General features: G+C 36.4%; 1 protein-coding gene across 1 annotated transcript in view; it reads right to left on the reverse strand.

Moving 5' to 3' along the window:
• Positions 1-1,095: 1,095 nt before the first annotated feature.
• Positions 1,096-15,844, reverse strand: part of PPP4R3A (protein phosphatase 4 regulatory subunit 3A) — a 45,464-nt gene continuing 30,715 nt past the window's right edge. Inside the window, exons 5-15 of the mRNA XM_032691096.1 lie at positions 15,316-15,393; positions 15,116-15,232; positions 14,529-14,645; positions 13,061-13,192; positions 12,869-12,971; positions 11,852-12,010; positions 10,540-10,709; positions 7,712-7,854; positions 4,924-5,114; positions 4,213-4,439; positions 1,096-1,954 (exon numbers count right to left, since the gene is read on the reverse strand). Of these exons, the coding sequence (XP_032546987.1) occupies positions 1,841-1,954; positions 4,213-4,439; positions 4,924-5,114; positions 7,712-7,854; positions 10,540-10,709; positions 11,852-12,010; positions 12,869-12,971; positions 13,061-13,192; positions 14,529-14,645; positions 15,116-15,232; positions 15,316-15,393 (1,551 nt within the window). The 3' untranslated portion in view covers positions 1,096-1,840. The remainder of the gene's footprint in view (positions 1,955-4,212; positions 4,440-4,923; positions 5,115-7,711; positions 7,855-10,539; positions 10,710-11,851; positions 12,011-12,868; positions 12,972-13,060; positions 13,193-14,528; positions 14,646-15,115; positions 15,233-15,315; positions 15,394-15,844) is intronic.

The raw sequence follows: 15,844 nt of genomic DNA on the forward strand, positions 1-15,844 counted from the left end.
CTGTCACAGACATTTCAAACACACTGCAAAAACTCAACCTTAGAAAGTGATTACAAATGAACTTTTTGAGGAGAAGACGGCTAATCATTTTTCCCCAATGCACACTCTTATTTAAATCTGAAATGGCTGGGATGTATTCACAAAGTCTGAGCAGAAAAGCTTTGGCTTTTGTAGCTGGCAGAGAATCTCCCACACAACGTACAGCGTTCAGAAACAAAGTGCTAATCTACTCTTGGGTGTGATCGCCTGTGGTCCCACCTCAGATCTTCGTTTCTCTTATTTCTATTTGTATATCGTGATTGTTGCAAAATTGGTGCTTTGAATGTCTGAAAGGAAACCAGCTCCTGAAAATATAGGTAAGAGAGGGTCTCTTGTTTGCAAAGAACTGAATAAACTCCCCTTCATGGGAAGCACTGCTGTGCAAAGCTATCTTCTGTAAAAGGAATAAGGAAGCGGGATATAATGCCTAGTTTCAAATTAATAACTAATATTATTTAGATTTTCTGGAAGAGGGGGAAGAACGTAGTCATTGAGTTAGACCCAAAGTTTAATTGCTGTTTTTCAACTGACTATTAGAAAAAATTTCAAAAGATGGTATCCTTGTAAAGAGTTTCTTCTACAACCACCTTTCATTCAGTAAAACTGGTATTCCAAAGGGAACCAGATATTTTTAAAAAATACCACTAATGCCATTTTCCTTCAGCTTAAATTATTTCTTTTTTATTTTTCTAAGTCAAATGAGTCAATATATTGGTATTCCTAAATCATCCATCTTGCATTTTGATGAGTTAGTTACCATCACTGTTCTGAGTTATGAAATTTCAAAATCTCTTTGGAATACTAATTTCCTATTTATAGGTTTCAATTTTTTTATTTCATCCTATTTCCCTGATTCTTCTCTCAACAGTTGCTGATGTAAAATTTAATATAAAATATTTAGTCACAAAATAGTTATTGCTTTTATGCACATTGTGGTAAGATTTTTTTTTCTCCAATAAAAACTATACCATCTTCCATAAAATCCTAAACATATTAAGAACTGTGATGCAGAACAAAATTACACAGTGTGAAACAGGTACCAGCACAACAGTGAGATTATATTACATCAAAAAATTTTAATGGTCCCAAATATATACTCAACAACTAAGCATACACTCAGGGGGGCAAAAAAAAATTATGACACAAAAGTGACCACATCTAGAATTCCACTCAATCTTTAATCAAGAAGGGACAAACAAATCCCCCACCTCAAAAAAAATTTCTGCAGTTTAAAGGGCAAAGGGAACAGATTTAAAAAAAAAGAGGAAACTTTATATTCGGCCCTCCCCCGTAGAGGTTTTTAAAACCTGTTGTAGCTTGAGTAAAATGTTCAGAATGTACGATTTCAAAGGCAGGTCTCTTTTTTACAAAGAAACTGCTGGCATTCTAACTAGTGAAGAATTATGGCAAAACCCGCCTTTTCTTCACAAGTCTCATACATGGTCCAAGAAAGCATATTCTGATTGTAGCAACTGACCAGCCAATCCAGAGTTCCACTAACAAAACTCCTGCCCTGTTGGCTTTTTTTTTTGTTTTGTTTTGTTTTCCATTTCCTTCCCTGAGAAAAGGGCAACATGTGGTCCAAGCTGGAGAGCTCAAAGGCATAAGTCTTTCCCCTAAACGAAGTATTTCTCCTTCTTCTGCTCCTTTGAATTGGCACTTGATTGGCAGAAATCCATTTGTATAGGTTTATCTGTGTCACAGACAGTAATTCACAAAAGATTGCTGCTTTGCTGTGGGTTTGTTTTGTTTTTGGAAAATATATCCTTCCCCAACTGGTAATGTTCTTCAGCAGTTGCCATTATGATGACTCAAGCTTTGCTTTCTTTGACAAAAGTAAAGTTTCCTCTTTATCTTCATCTTCATCATCCTCTTCATCATCATCAGGATAATCTACAAGCCCAACGAGGCCTCCCTACGAAGACAAACACAACTACTATAATTAAGAAAATGTTTGCACATTGATACTTCACATCTGTTTTGGAACGTGATGTCTGCACAGAATATTGCCATAAGCATTCTGGTTCAGGAGGTTTTGAATAAAATGAAGCAGAACAAAAAGAAATCCTTCAGTATGAATGACATTATCTGAAAATTTTTAAATTACTAAATCCAAAATGGGGTTTTACCTATCCAACTGAAAGTATTTTCAGTTGAAATTGAAGTCAAAAATCTTAGTTTTGCTAAGTGTCACTGCAGCTCCATCTGTGAAGACGTAAATTCTATTTTTACTGAGCACAGCTGACTGCAGCGAACGATTTGGAAGCACTTCAGAAACAAATACAGAATATCCTCTGAATTTGAATTGTTGAGTTATGATACTTTTAGAACACAGTCTGTCTTCAAAAAAGTTAGTTTAAATGTGTAGTAACTTAAAGATTTTTTTTGAGTAAGGTAATGGGATGAGGTGTACAGGTTACAAAGTTTAAATAAGTTGTCAGCTGAAAATGAAAATGTATCTAGTAGCATTAAAACCTTCCCTGTATTTCAAATAACCACAAATTTTTAAGATTAGGCAGGTCTAGACCCATGAAGAAGCAGCATAAACTTCTGAAACTTCCTCTAACCATGCTGCAATTTCTGAAGCTTAACCAGCATTTAATTACATTGACAGTTACTGATACTTTACTCAAAGATCCTACTACTTATTCAGGTGCCTAATGATGGACATCCAAACCAGAAAATTTCAGTCAACTGTCTACCAAAATACAACTTGAAAAAACATTACACACATTCTGTACAGTCACATATAACACAACACTGAGGATACTACCCCTAAAACAGCAGCATCAGATAATTAATGAAAAACCCAATTTCAACACTTTTCTGGTTTGTGACTGCGGCACATTTTACTCTGAGAGAATGTACCTTATGCCTGAATCCACAAGTGGTTTTTCAGTGCTCTGCATACTCAGTGTAACCTGAACATTTTTCTTTTGCCACCACTATTTGACTTTTTGGAGCCAATACTGTATGCAATATGTTCCATATGTAAAGACTCCATTTCAGACTCGAGGAATTACACTGTCTGGGAGAGAACAAGGCTCTAATAAACTGAACTGATTTTCAAGCCAGTTACCTCCCTTTTAAAAAGTGCTTGACTAACTCTTGGGTTATACAAGGAGTTTCCTCCACAGAGAGATTTAGAGGAAGTGTTCCTTTAGTTCTTCTATCAGCAAAACTCTTCTAATTCAAGTGTTTTCAATAGAAGGCAATCCAAATACAAACTCTTAAGCCATGTTCAATTAAAGAAAGAAAAAAACTTAACCCGCCATTTACCTTCACTAGAAGTTAGGTGAACAAGCAGTATGGTGGCATTAAAAAACAAGGATGAATCAGAGTTATTCCAAGGCTATGTGACAAGTGGTATACGTACCTGACCTTTCAGAAATGCAAACACGTGTTATGAAAATAAATTTTCATTATCTGAACTACTCCGTATCAACACTATCCCATCTGGCCCCCTGTGCTGGGAAAACACCAGTCACTATTTCTCTGACTTGGTTTAAACAGTTTTAGCCAAAAATCTGATAAAATCCAACAGTGTCCTAAAATGTACTTTAAAATGCTAGTTTTGAATATTTACTGCAAGCTGTAATACTCTTTTAAAGGGGCTTTCTTCTATTACTACAATATGTTCCAAACCAAAGCTATATGTTAGTTCAAATGGTAAAAAAGTCTCACTAGGATATTAAAAATTGTTTTGCCTTACAGTAACCATCCCCAATACAATTTCTTTCTTTCACAAATGCCAGTTATGTAATCTGAATAATATTAAAAACGGTGAGAGCAGAAATCTTCGATGGGTGTGGCAGGACACTGTAGAATCTAGCAAACTTTTGGCAGTGTTTCCAAAATATTTCTGTATTTTTACCTGCCAAATATCCCTGTGCAATTTAATAAAAGTAAAGTGTTATCTGTATTTCACAGTCAATATCCCTGCTAAGAGCAACCAGCGGTGTGCTTCCTGCTTGAAGAGTTTGGGCATTAAAAGATCTTTTATTTCTTCTATATATGGCAGATCTCGTTAAAAATGCTGAAGGCCAAACAATAAGTCCACACAAACCAGACAGTCCATTAGTGCTTAACGTGCCAGAATTCACACAAATGTGAGACAGATGCTAAAGAAAATTCCTACTCTATAACAGTGAAGTCAACCTAATTAAAAATTACCTTAGTTGTAATAGCTGCCATCTGAGATGTGCTTTTAGAAACTGATCCTGGCGAGCCAGGGGACCCTGGAGACCCAGGGGACCCAGGGGATCCAGGCAGATTACTTGCAGATGACTGGCTGGTAAGATTAGATTTTGTACCACTGGAAAAAGAAAGCTTGAAACTTGGGCTCTGACGACCTGAAAGGTTAGTTTTCAGAAGAACTTCCTTTTCTTCACTTTCTTTCACTGGAGGGGGAAAAGAAAAAAAAAAGGCAAAAGTAAAGCATATTACTGAATGAAACACTTAATTACAAATCACTTTACTGTATGGAAAAAGGCTTAATACTTTACGTACAACTCAGTAAAGTGAGTCATCACAGACTTTTTTTCCATACTACTGTACCTACACCTACCAGCTGTTCCCACTGGCCAGGAATGAACACTTTTGTTCTATGAATGATATCACCTGAACATTATGAAGAAAATTTTTAATTACAAACCTGAATAAAACACAGGAAAACAACTATCAGCTAAGATCACTGAAATGCTTTAAGAAATCAACAACAACAACATTTTGTATTGTTCTGCTTTTAAAGATAACAAGGGGTGTTCCATCAACTTGATGTCACAATTTCAAAATCTACAAGCTTCAGAATAAATACATACAAATCCTTCATTGCAGTAGGACTAAAATAATACAAGTCATGGCATTCATCTTCTCATCACTTACATTTTTTTCTTTCCATGAATTTACTGATAGGGTCCATAATATCCTCATCATTTTTAGGTTTGTCAGAAGGGGGCACCACTGCCTCTCCATCTTCCATATCATCCTCATCAGTATTAAACCACATTTCCTCCTCATCCTCCAGGGTTCTTGCATCCCTTCTGTATCTGTGGTTTCTCAAAATGGAGCGCATGCTACAGAACAGTTGAGTTTTAAAAGTTTAGGTTCAAAAATCAACTCATTAATAATAAAACTTCTGCTCCACAGTTACAGTGACCGTGTACAGCTACAGACATTGTAGAGCAACAAAAAACACCAGCAAATCATTCTGTAATGTGAACCTTTGTATTTTCAAAGCAAGTATCATTAAAAACTTTTCTATATAAAATATGGTACAACTCTGCTAACAGCACTTTCAGACTATCTGTGCAAAATTTTGTAGCTTATAAACAGTATTATTAGAAGTAACTGATAAATCTCACTGAAGTGTTGCATTCAGGCTTGGTTTGCCAATCTGCACTGATAAAAAGTTGTAAAACAAAGAGTTTAGAAATTATAGACTTTTCCTCTGAAAATACTTTGTAACCTGTCAGTATTCAGGGTCCAACATGTTAACAAGGAAAATCAAATAAAAATCTAACTTAAATATTACTCCAGTTTTAAACAGATACATTAAAAAGACAGCTATCTCTCTCTGCCACATCAACCTGTTACAACTTTTGGTCAGTACCAGTATTTTCCATTCTTCAGAGCCCTGGACATGAAGTGCTACTCCCCCCCCCATTTGATCTATTATTAGTGCTGGTTTATCTCAGTTCAACCTTCCTTTTCTCTTTTCTCACAGAAGCTGTATTGTGGTCTGGGAGCAGAGGGACAGGGATGTGCCCCTTGAAGAATGGTGAAGAAGTGGAAGAGAGGTTGAAAACATTCTTTTCATTGCTAGATGTTCATTTTAACAGTCAATTTCCAACAGAAGCATGAAACCCTTGATAGAGCACTTCACAACTTACTGGCTGAAATTTAATATTTTTCATAAAATCTCTGTTACTGGGATCAAAATGTTAATAATACAACCCAGATCTTCTGTTTAAAGAAAGGGTCTCACATTAATGACTGCACGAAAAAGCCAGAAGGGGAAAAATTAGGAAATTGCAAGGTATTTAATAAGAATGCTAAATACACTTTTAAAAATAAATCTAGTTCTGAGTAAGTTGCTTGCCAGCATTATCATCTGGATCTATACATCCTGCATCATTTAACACTGCATTTAAGCTTGAGTTCTCCTAGTAGCACAAAACTGTGACTTAAGTGGAACTCTTCTGAATACTTTTATGGCCCATGCCAACAAAATGTCGGTCTCCTTCCTTACCAAACTATTCTTTGCTAAAATATGTAAACAGATGCTTGTTATTTTTTCATGTTAATATTTCTGGGGTTTGACTTAAGAAATTACATTGACTGTGACAGGACTTGTGCAGCCACTATATCCGATGTAGGAAGAAGGTAAAAACCGAAGGTAAAAACTGGAGCTGGTTGAGCTCCAGACCTCTCAAAGCTCTATTTTCTGTTGGATAAACTCATGCAGCACAACTATACACAACCCCCTAGCTCAACTGAAGCCAAGAAAAGACTAATGTTTTACTTGCTATACTGGATAGAAATTACTGAATTACAGCTGGGTGTTCTTTCCAATACGTGCATTAATTTAAGTAAGAATCATAGGCTTGAATTTCACAGCTGTTTAAGTGATAAGCTTAGCTGACACAAGCCAAAATAACATCATCTCACCTATAAAACATTAGTACTCAAAATTGCAGGTCCTACACATGCTCTTGGAAGTGCTTCAACATTTTAAAATAAATGTAGACTTATACTCTATTTTAATTGTACAAGTCTCAAATTTAAATACTGGTTAAGAAATCTCGTGGCAGGAAACAAAAGTCTGAGATTTCAAGATGTCCTTGTAGGACTAATCAGGATTAATTTTTTAATGTTTTCTCAAACTAATTCAAGACAGCAGAACAAGAACAGGTCTTGCTAACAATTCTTAGGAGTAACTCATCTATTCACACAAGCAGTCCATCTTGTTTTAATGACACTAGACATAAGTCAAAAATAAATGGAGTAAGGAGGCCTAAACCTCCTATTTTTATACACACCAGCCTTTTAACCTTGGGTTACTGTATATTAAGGAAAGGAACTTTTGCTCTGGCAAGCAACAGAAGGTGTGATTCAAGTGTTACATCAGACTGCTTTTTCACTCCATCAGCAGCTCTAAAAGTGACAAAAAAGTGTTCTCTGAAAATTTCTCTGCGTATTCTACTTCTCAGGCATTTTGGTAGAGCTTATCTGAATATCTACTCCCACAACTAACTAAAATAAAAGGAAATCTGACGTGTGAATTTTTTAAAGGAAAAAATCCACAGAATGATAATTCAAAACTGAGCAGTCATTCAAATCAGCATTGAAAATCCGTTATTTAAACAAATGAACTTTGGATACTCGGTAGCTTCCAGCCTCATTAAAATAGTGTACATAAGTTTAGGATATGAACAATAAGCATTATGACTGGGAGTCCAACAACTAATGTTAGCTGAAAGTTGATTTGATCAAAAACCTGCAGCAACACATTTGAAAATCCCACTTTTAGTCAAGTAAACTCGACAATGCTTGAGATGCAAGCAGGAGTCTAAATTATGTACATTTCCCACTATCAGAGAACAATCCACCAATATTCTGAAAAGGGAATTAACGCATTAATATACTATTAAGAGCATTGAGTGCATTTTACCTGTCAAGTTTTGGATTATCTTGTCTTTCCCTTTGTTGCTCAAATCGTAGTTTCAGTCCTTTGAATGTCTGCACATAATCTACATCTTCCAGTGCCTTCCAGTAATTTTCAATTACATGAGCCGTTAACGATTTTATATCTTCCTACAGGAATGAACAAATATAAAGTGACTTACTTTCATTCAAATGAATTTATTTAATACAATATAAAAAGTAACTGAAATGAGAAATTATTTTAAAATACGCCACATGAAGCACTATATTAATTAGCTTATGCAAAAACTAGCATTAAGCATACAACTGCAGTCAAAAATCTAGTGTCAAATATTTAATTAGCAAAACAGCGTCAAATTTTCTAGAAGTGTCTTCTTCAAAACACATGACAGAACCCAAAACCCGATAAAAAACCCATACCAAACCCAATTCTGAAATGCCATTCCCACTGTAACTTATAAATATTTTTATATTGATAGATTAACTGGTACCTGTTGAATTAAAAAGATGTTTAGGAGATACAGGTTTGGCATTCATATTATTTCTTTCCTTGTCGCAAATAAATTACTTATGTAAAAATAACTATTCAATGCATTTGTTTAGATTGAGAACAAGAGAGCTATTTTTCATCAGAACCTAACATCAAGTTTTTTTCTTTGTAGCTATGCAGTATTGGTGAAGGTCCTTTACAAAAGCTTCCCAACCCTTCTGCTGTTTCAGTTTAGCTTTGTGGCTGCCCAAAGCCACTCTATGCAGCTGAGACTAGCACAGGTCTGCACACTGCAGCAGGAAAACTGCTCCTGTGCAGTGTTTTGCTTTCTTAACCATGCACAGCCCTTGAAATACACTGCAGAATAAACACCCGAATTACCATCCACTAAGGGTTATGTGCTTAAAAGTCATCGTTTTGGTTATGTGCTTAAAAGTCATCTCTCGGAAACGGTAATACACCAATAACAACAGAAACAGGCTTTTTAAAAATTTGCTGTCTTTAAAAACAAACTTGGATGAAAAAAAATGGACAAAATTATTGACAGATACCAAGAAGTAGACTGGGAATGCAACCTTGATATCTGTGTGAAAAGGTGGCTAAGAAAAAAAATAGTTATTTATTTTCCCATAGTATGATCTGTAGAATCAGCACCCAATCTCACGGAGTATTGAAAGACCACACATTCTAGTATGACCCTGGCTGGACACCAGGTGTCCACCAAAGCTGCTCTATCACTCCACTCTTCAGCTGGGCAGGGGAGAGAAAATGTAACAAAAGGCTCACAGTTTGAGATAAGGACAGGGAGAGATCACTCACTAGTTACTGTCAAGGGCAAAACAGATTCGAATTGGGGAAATTAACTAAATTTACTACCAATCAAATCAGAGTAGGACAATGCAAAAGAAACACAAATCTTAAAAATATCTTCCCCCACCCCTCCCTTCTTCCTGGGCTCAATTTTACTCATGATTTTCTCTACCTCCTCCCCCAAACGGTGCAGGGGGACAGGGAATAGGGGTTCCAGTCAGTTCATCAGAGTTGTCTCTGCCACTCCTTCACTTCTTCCTCCTCAGGAGCAGGACTCCTCACACTCTCCCATGTGAGACAGTCCTTCACAAACTTCTCCAACATGAGTCCTTCCCATGGGCTACAGTTCTTCACAAACTGCTCTCGTGTGGGTTCCTTCCATGGCATGCAGTCCTTCCCAAACAGGCTGCTCCACTGTGGGTCCCCCCATGGGTCACAAGTCTTGCCAGCAAACCTGCTCCAGTGTGGGCTCCTCTCTCCATGGGGCCACAGTCCTGCCAGGAGCCTGCTCCAGTGCAGGCTTCCCATGAGGTCACAGCCTCCTTTGGGCATCCACCTGCTCCAGTGTGGGGTCCACCATGGGCTGCAGGGGGACATCCTGCCTCCTCATGGTCTTCGAGGGAATTTCTGCTCCAACCTTGGCCAGTGGCACATTAATCTTGGAGCCAGCTGGCATTACCTCTACTGAACACAGGGGAAGCTTGTAGCAGGTTCTCCAGATGCCACCCCTTTAGCTGCCGCCCATTAAAACCTTGCCACACAAATCCAATACAGCACAGCACAAATCAGGGTCACCTATATGGATTAACTTTTTTCACAGCTTCAAAACCAGTTTTCAACCAACTCTGCCACGACTATCAGGTCATCTCAGCCTTAAATTATCTTGAGTTCCAACTCAGAAAGGAAAGAGATGATCAGCACTAAAGATTTCGAGAGGTGACAAGGCCTGGTGACTTACTCCTCCACAACTGTCTGCACCCTAGCTTGGCCCCACTTACCACATTTACAGTCTGTACAGCATCTGTCAGAATCTGGATGCAAACAACAGGGAGGAAACAGTACTGTGCAGACAGACAGCCAAACTAGCATGAATATTTAGAGAGGCTCCCCATGGAAGGGACTTTGTAGCACTCCATTAATATAATCAAAAGACTGGTATATTTCCATATTCCACTGAATTGTCATTACAGAGCAGAGCTAAATTTGATGGGTTTGTACCACTGGTTTCACATTGCATTTCTGTCATACATAACAAGTCCATCCAATTTGCATGATGAAACTTGATTAGTGTTGCCTTTGCAAATCTGGGTACTGCGAGTACACTATCAAGTGAATTTAATTTTCAAGTAACAGTACTGTTTAAATGTAGGAAAGAACAAGTACAAATATGTAACAGTGATAGAAAAGAAGGTTCATATAAATACAGTAATCGGATGGTTCCATTATGATAGCATAATTTAGGGCAAAAGCAAAAAGAAATTGAATTACAAGACTAAACAATACAGTAATTATCTTCAGCATGTAACAGCACTCACCACTCTGATAAATTCGAACATCTCTATTATGGCAGAGTTCATCAGATTATAACGGGAACCATTATTTAGAAATGCTTTGACCACAGGTTCAAACAAAAAACTTTTCATTATATAACGGTTGTAGAATTCATCTTTTAGCCCAATTATCTTTCTCTTGAAACGAAGGGCACCTGAAACAGAAGCGTTGTCAAAAGAATTTTTAAATTTAAAAGAAAAAAATGCAAAAATTACTCAGCATTAGTTAGAGCAATTTACAACCTCGGTTGTAGACAGCCGTACATTACCAGAAATAAGTAATACATTCAGCTGTTCTCTGATTCTCTATAGTCTTGACTACACTGTTGAAGATGACTTATCTGTTTTAGCATAAAAAAATCCTCCGTCATAATTGTACAAATGAAACTACCTCTGTTCACTGAAGAAATAATATAGTCTTGTTTAACTATCTTATTACTAATATAAAGGTGTATTTTTGATTTTTAAATTACATATGGTAAAGGTAAAATATTATGTCAGTAAAGAACTGAGAAATGCGCTTATCATTCCTATTATTCAAATGCAAGTTTGATTAGACTTAATTAGTTCTATTTGATTAGGATATAAACTATCTCATTTTAAAATTGGTAAATGACTTTTTCTTCACACACATAAGGCGGCAAAGGCTTAATTTACAAACTGTTTGAAGCTCTTTCTGAAAGTCCAAACCGTATACAAGTGAGAGAATGTCCATGTATCATGAGAAAGTACAGTATGATCTCATTAAAAGGCTGCACATTTTGCTTAGCAACTAGGTGTACAGGAAAAAGATTATTAAAGATCTAAAATCAAACGCAGGTTATTCAGTTACAAATTTAAAAGGTACTTCTCACTGTATGGTACTGCTCAGTCAGCTTAAGGCTTTGTTTAACTCTTACGTGCACAACAGAATTATGGAGAAAATCTCTTACTTGCCTTCAGAATTAAGTCACACTGCTTTGCCATTACTGAGCTGCACATGGTCAAGAAACTATCAGAGTTTCAAGAGCAGCACACAGAATTTCTGTGCAGTTTAATGCAGTCAGGTAGCTGTATCTCTAATTAAGTACCTCTGATAACTTCTACTAAAAAATATCAAAGCTTACAACACTTTTCTTAGTATATTCAATACTGACATACCATCTTTTCAAATCACCTCTCCACTGAAATGAGAGAAAATTTCCATATTCAATCATAACTTGTCACAATCTATGAACAGTGTTCTCCCAGTAGAATGAAGACACATAACACTTCCCACTGACAAAATACTAGTTTATTCCTTAGCTTTCAGACTTACACAATGCCAGGAAAGCGTGCTTCGAGGCCATGAGAACGAGTACCCTCCGCAGGATATCTTTGTTAATGATGTAGTTCTTTATGTGATAGGTATGATGTTCTACGCAGAAAGTCAGCAATTCCAGTATTAATGCCAAGAGCTGGGCTGTCTGAAAATCATCTGGAATAGAAACAAAACCCAAATAATTAAACTTATCTGGAATAGTGCCTCCAGAAGCTAACTTCAACTATCCAACTGCAGTCCGGTAAACATTTCCAAGTTCTTGTATATTCCCACAGACAGTTTATGCCACGTGCTGCAGGATATGTTTAGTCTTTAAAACAGAAATTGAACAAGTTTGTTATGGATTATTTTCTATAAATACAGATATGGCAGAAAACCTCCTAAACTACAGAAACAACTACGTTTTCTTAAATTAGTGTTTGAAGAGTACAGAACTGAACACTAACACAAGCAGTCAGGCTTATTTAACCAAATCTCATTATGATGTCCACATATCTATACCATAAAGTATCACCCCATATGCAGTGCCTTGACTAAGTCTGAACCAAAGTTGTGATCTATGATGCCTTTTAACAAAACTACTATGCAAGAAATATCTCAGGCTCTTTTAATACTTGTGATAAAAACTGCTGCTAGTAGCCAGCACGAACAGTTACTTCATCACTGATCTTTGTTTTCTTAGCCCAATGTAGGAACAATACCCTCAAATTCAGCACACCTTCTCAGGGGAAATGTTGCAACATCTCTGGTAGTCCCTGACCTTAAAAAACATTTATGCATGTGTACAAGTCTGTGTCACTGAACTGCCTCATGAGTCCCCAAAAACTATAAAAATACTTTAATTTTTGCTGCAGCCAAATTTGCAGCAAATGTCACTTCATAAATCAGGTCTCTTGTTATGCTTATGTATTATTCAAATGACTACATCATGAATCAACACTTTACTTTGAACTGTGTGACACAATCTCAGACTCTCTTTAAGACAGAAAATGTCCTTTGACAGGTATTCATTACCTTTGCTAGGCTTGTCCTCTGTAGTATTGGCCAATAAAGGGGCTGTCAGAACATGCATACAATGTTTGTAGAAGAAACCCAAGAACTCTGTCTTTTCTGTTTTCTAAAGAATAAAAAAATCCCACATGTAAAACATATCATCAAATACTCTGAGAAACCCAAATATAATTTCATTTCAAGGTATTTACTTACATTGGCAGTGGCAAGCATATTTTCTGGATCAACTAAAGTACGAAGCAAACCCATGAGTAGCACTGCCCCTCCAAGCTCTGGATCTGTGTCACAAATCATGTGTTCTATAATGAGGTTAATGAGCAATATATCCTAACATGGGAAAAAAAAAAAAAAAGACAAAAATCAATTCTAATGCTACTCCTTTTTCCCAAATCTGAAATTACCTTCTGAAAGGGTTACTGCCTGGTTAAAAATGTGTTCTAGCAAAATTTTGTGAAGTGTGAACAACTAGCAAACAAAACAACTCAAACTTAACAAAAATAAATTAACTTTACATACCACTGATACATACTGATCAGTGGTTCAACAGTAAGAATGTAAGCAGTGAAGAGGAAACTTTTAAAGCAACTAAAAACTGTAATGAAATTAACAATTTAATTTCGAATTTAGTCTGAACCGAAACATCAAAAGATCAAAAGCACACAGGCACATCCCGAACAGTCTCAAAATTCAACTGATTTCTGGAAGCAGTTTCAGAGTAAAGAAGTTTTAATTTGTATTCCCCTTTAAAATACATACCAAAAGATTTATTTCCACAAACATACAACAGGAAATTTTATAACGCTACTGAACTTGATGAAATTATTTTCACCTAAAAATAACCCTAACATGTATTTGCAGAAAACAAGAATAACACATGAAAATGAAGAATAACATTTACATTTAGGAATACCTAAACTGAAGTTGCTTAGTTACCACTCTTCCCCATAGAAGAAGACAGGCATCAGACACAAGTGGCTGGAACCACTAGCAATATTCACTGTACCCTTTCTTTCAGTATAGAAGCAGTAGCATTAGGAGCTTCCTGTTCTCTGGTATGTTTTTGGCAGTTACAAGAAAAAACATTAACTATCTCCTCTGTGGAAAAGGCAGCATAACGTTTTCACTCCACTGGATACCACTCTGAAATACCTTTCTTGCCACTAGTTATGTGCTAATGTTTTGTATTAATCAGTTACAGAGGATCTTTGGAAAATCCGTCAACAAGTGTTCTTAAACATTTAGGGCCATAATTCCTCTTTCAACATGTATGATAATAAACTGAACACAGGTTTCTTATATGTAAAATAAAAACACATGTATATGCCAATATCAAGACTGAAATTTATATTTCACATTTTAAGGAGGACATTGTTCAAAACATTTTGTTTTGCCTGTATGACTGCTGATGTTAACCAGAATGGTGGTTTATGGTAACCTGTTTTACTTTACATACAATGCAACAAGTATCTGTGAACAGGTGAACGCTCATGTCACCTGACTAACAGAACAAAAGTTCTGTTTAAAAAAAAGCATTGTAGTTCAGTGTCCTGTTACCATCATGACTATATCCCATACTTCTTCAAAACCAGGACTCATGTCATCATAAATCTAAAATAGTAATTTCCAAAAACACTACACACATTTGTGGGGACTCTCTACTTACATCATCATTCTGCTGCGCTTCCTGCATGACAAACTCTCGTACCATGGATGGGTTGTATTCAACCAAATAAGAGAATATATCAGTGGCTGCACTTCGTACTTGTGCATCATCCATACCCTGGAACAGTCAAATAAAATCATCTGTGTTTCCTTGAAAGGCTTAAATTCATCCGGAAAACATACAGCTTTAATTCCTACTCAAAAGTCATACCTAATTATTGCTAAAACCATATTCTAAAACTGAGTCAACTCTCACTGCTTCCCTGTACATTTAACAACTGTTGGGCAAAATAAATTTTATGGTTTTGCTGCCCTTCTATTTTCTTACTTAACTGTACACCAAAAAGCACGTAAAGATAGGAAAGCAAATAAGGAAACAAAACCACAAGAATGCCAATGTAATATTGTAACTGCTTTTAAACTTTTACAGAAGTATTTTAAACATTCTGAAGCTCAAGCTAAGATAAGACAAATGAAGCAAACACATCAGAGAACCAGTTGCTGAAGTTTGTGCTGAAGTTACTTTTTAAAAAAACCTCGCTGGAGATGATCAAAATTGTTATGACAAATAGAACTGAAATGACTTACCAATATGACTTCTAGTGCAGGCAGTATGCCCATATTTGATAAGGTTTTGAAAAATGCATCTCTGTTTTGAGGTTGCAGTGTTTGTGAGAATGCACAAAACTCTTTCAGAAAATTTACCTGAAAACCAGGAATATACCAGTCAGATACAGGTGTCCCTTTGTGGTAACTGTCCCTTTCATGTATATTTACAGATTTCTTACCAATTCCTGTCTTTTCTCCTCATCTGTGGCTTCATCTGTTAGTTGTGCAAACAAGTCTGTCAGAAATTTTTCATCTTCCTACAAAGGCAAAACAATACCATTTGTTTATTTGACAATATCAAAAGGCATCCAAGTATAACATAAAGTTCTAAACCATGCCTCCTGGAATTAAGAGAACATATGCTTGTATGCTGTAGTTAATCATACCAGTATCAGCTTTCTAATTCAATTTTCAAACAAATTAGTATGAATCTTGGTTTTGAGTTTCAATCATGTTCAGCACCACTCCACTCCCCAATAATTCACTCCTGGTTACAACATACGTTGTGTTGCCTTTGGCTGTCCTTTTTCTATTTTCTACTGCAACTTTCATCATTTCGTTTATGACTTCTTCTTTATCTTCCTTCCCCCTTGTCACATGCCTGTCCCCTTAAACCACACTATCCTTGCTTTGACTGTTTACATACATTTATAAACATGACCTCCCACACAGCCCTACACACACACACACACACACACACACACACAC

The sequence above is a fragment of the Chiroxiphia lanceolata genome, chromosome 6, assembly GCF_009829145.1.
Source record: "Chiroxiphia lanceolata isolate bChiLan1 chromosome 6, bChiLan1.pri, whole genome shotgun sequence".
Taxonomy (NCBI): Eukaryota; Metazoa; Chordata; class Aves; order Passeriformes; family Pipridae; genus Chiroxiphia; species Chiroxiphia lanceolata.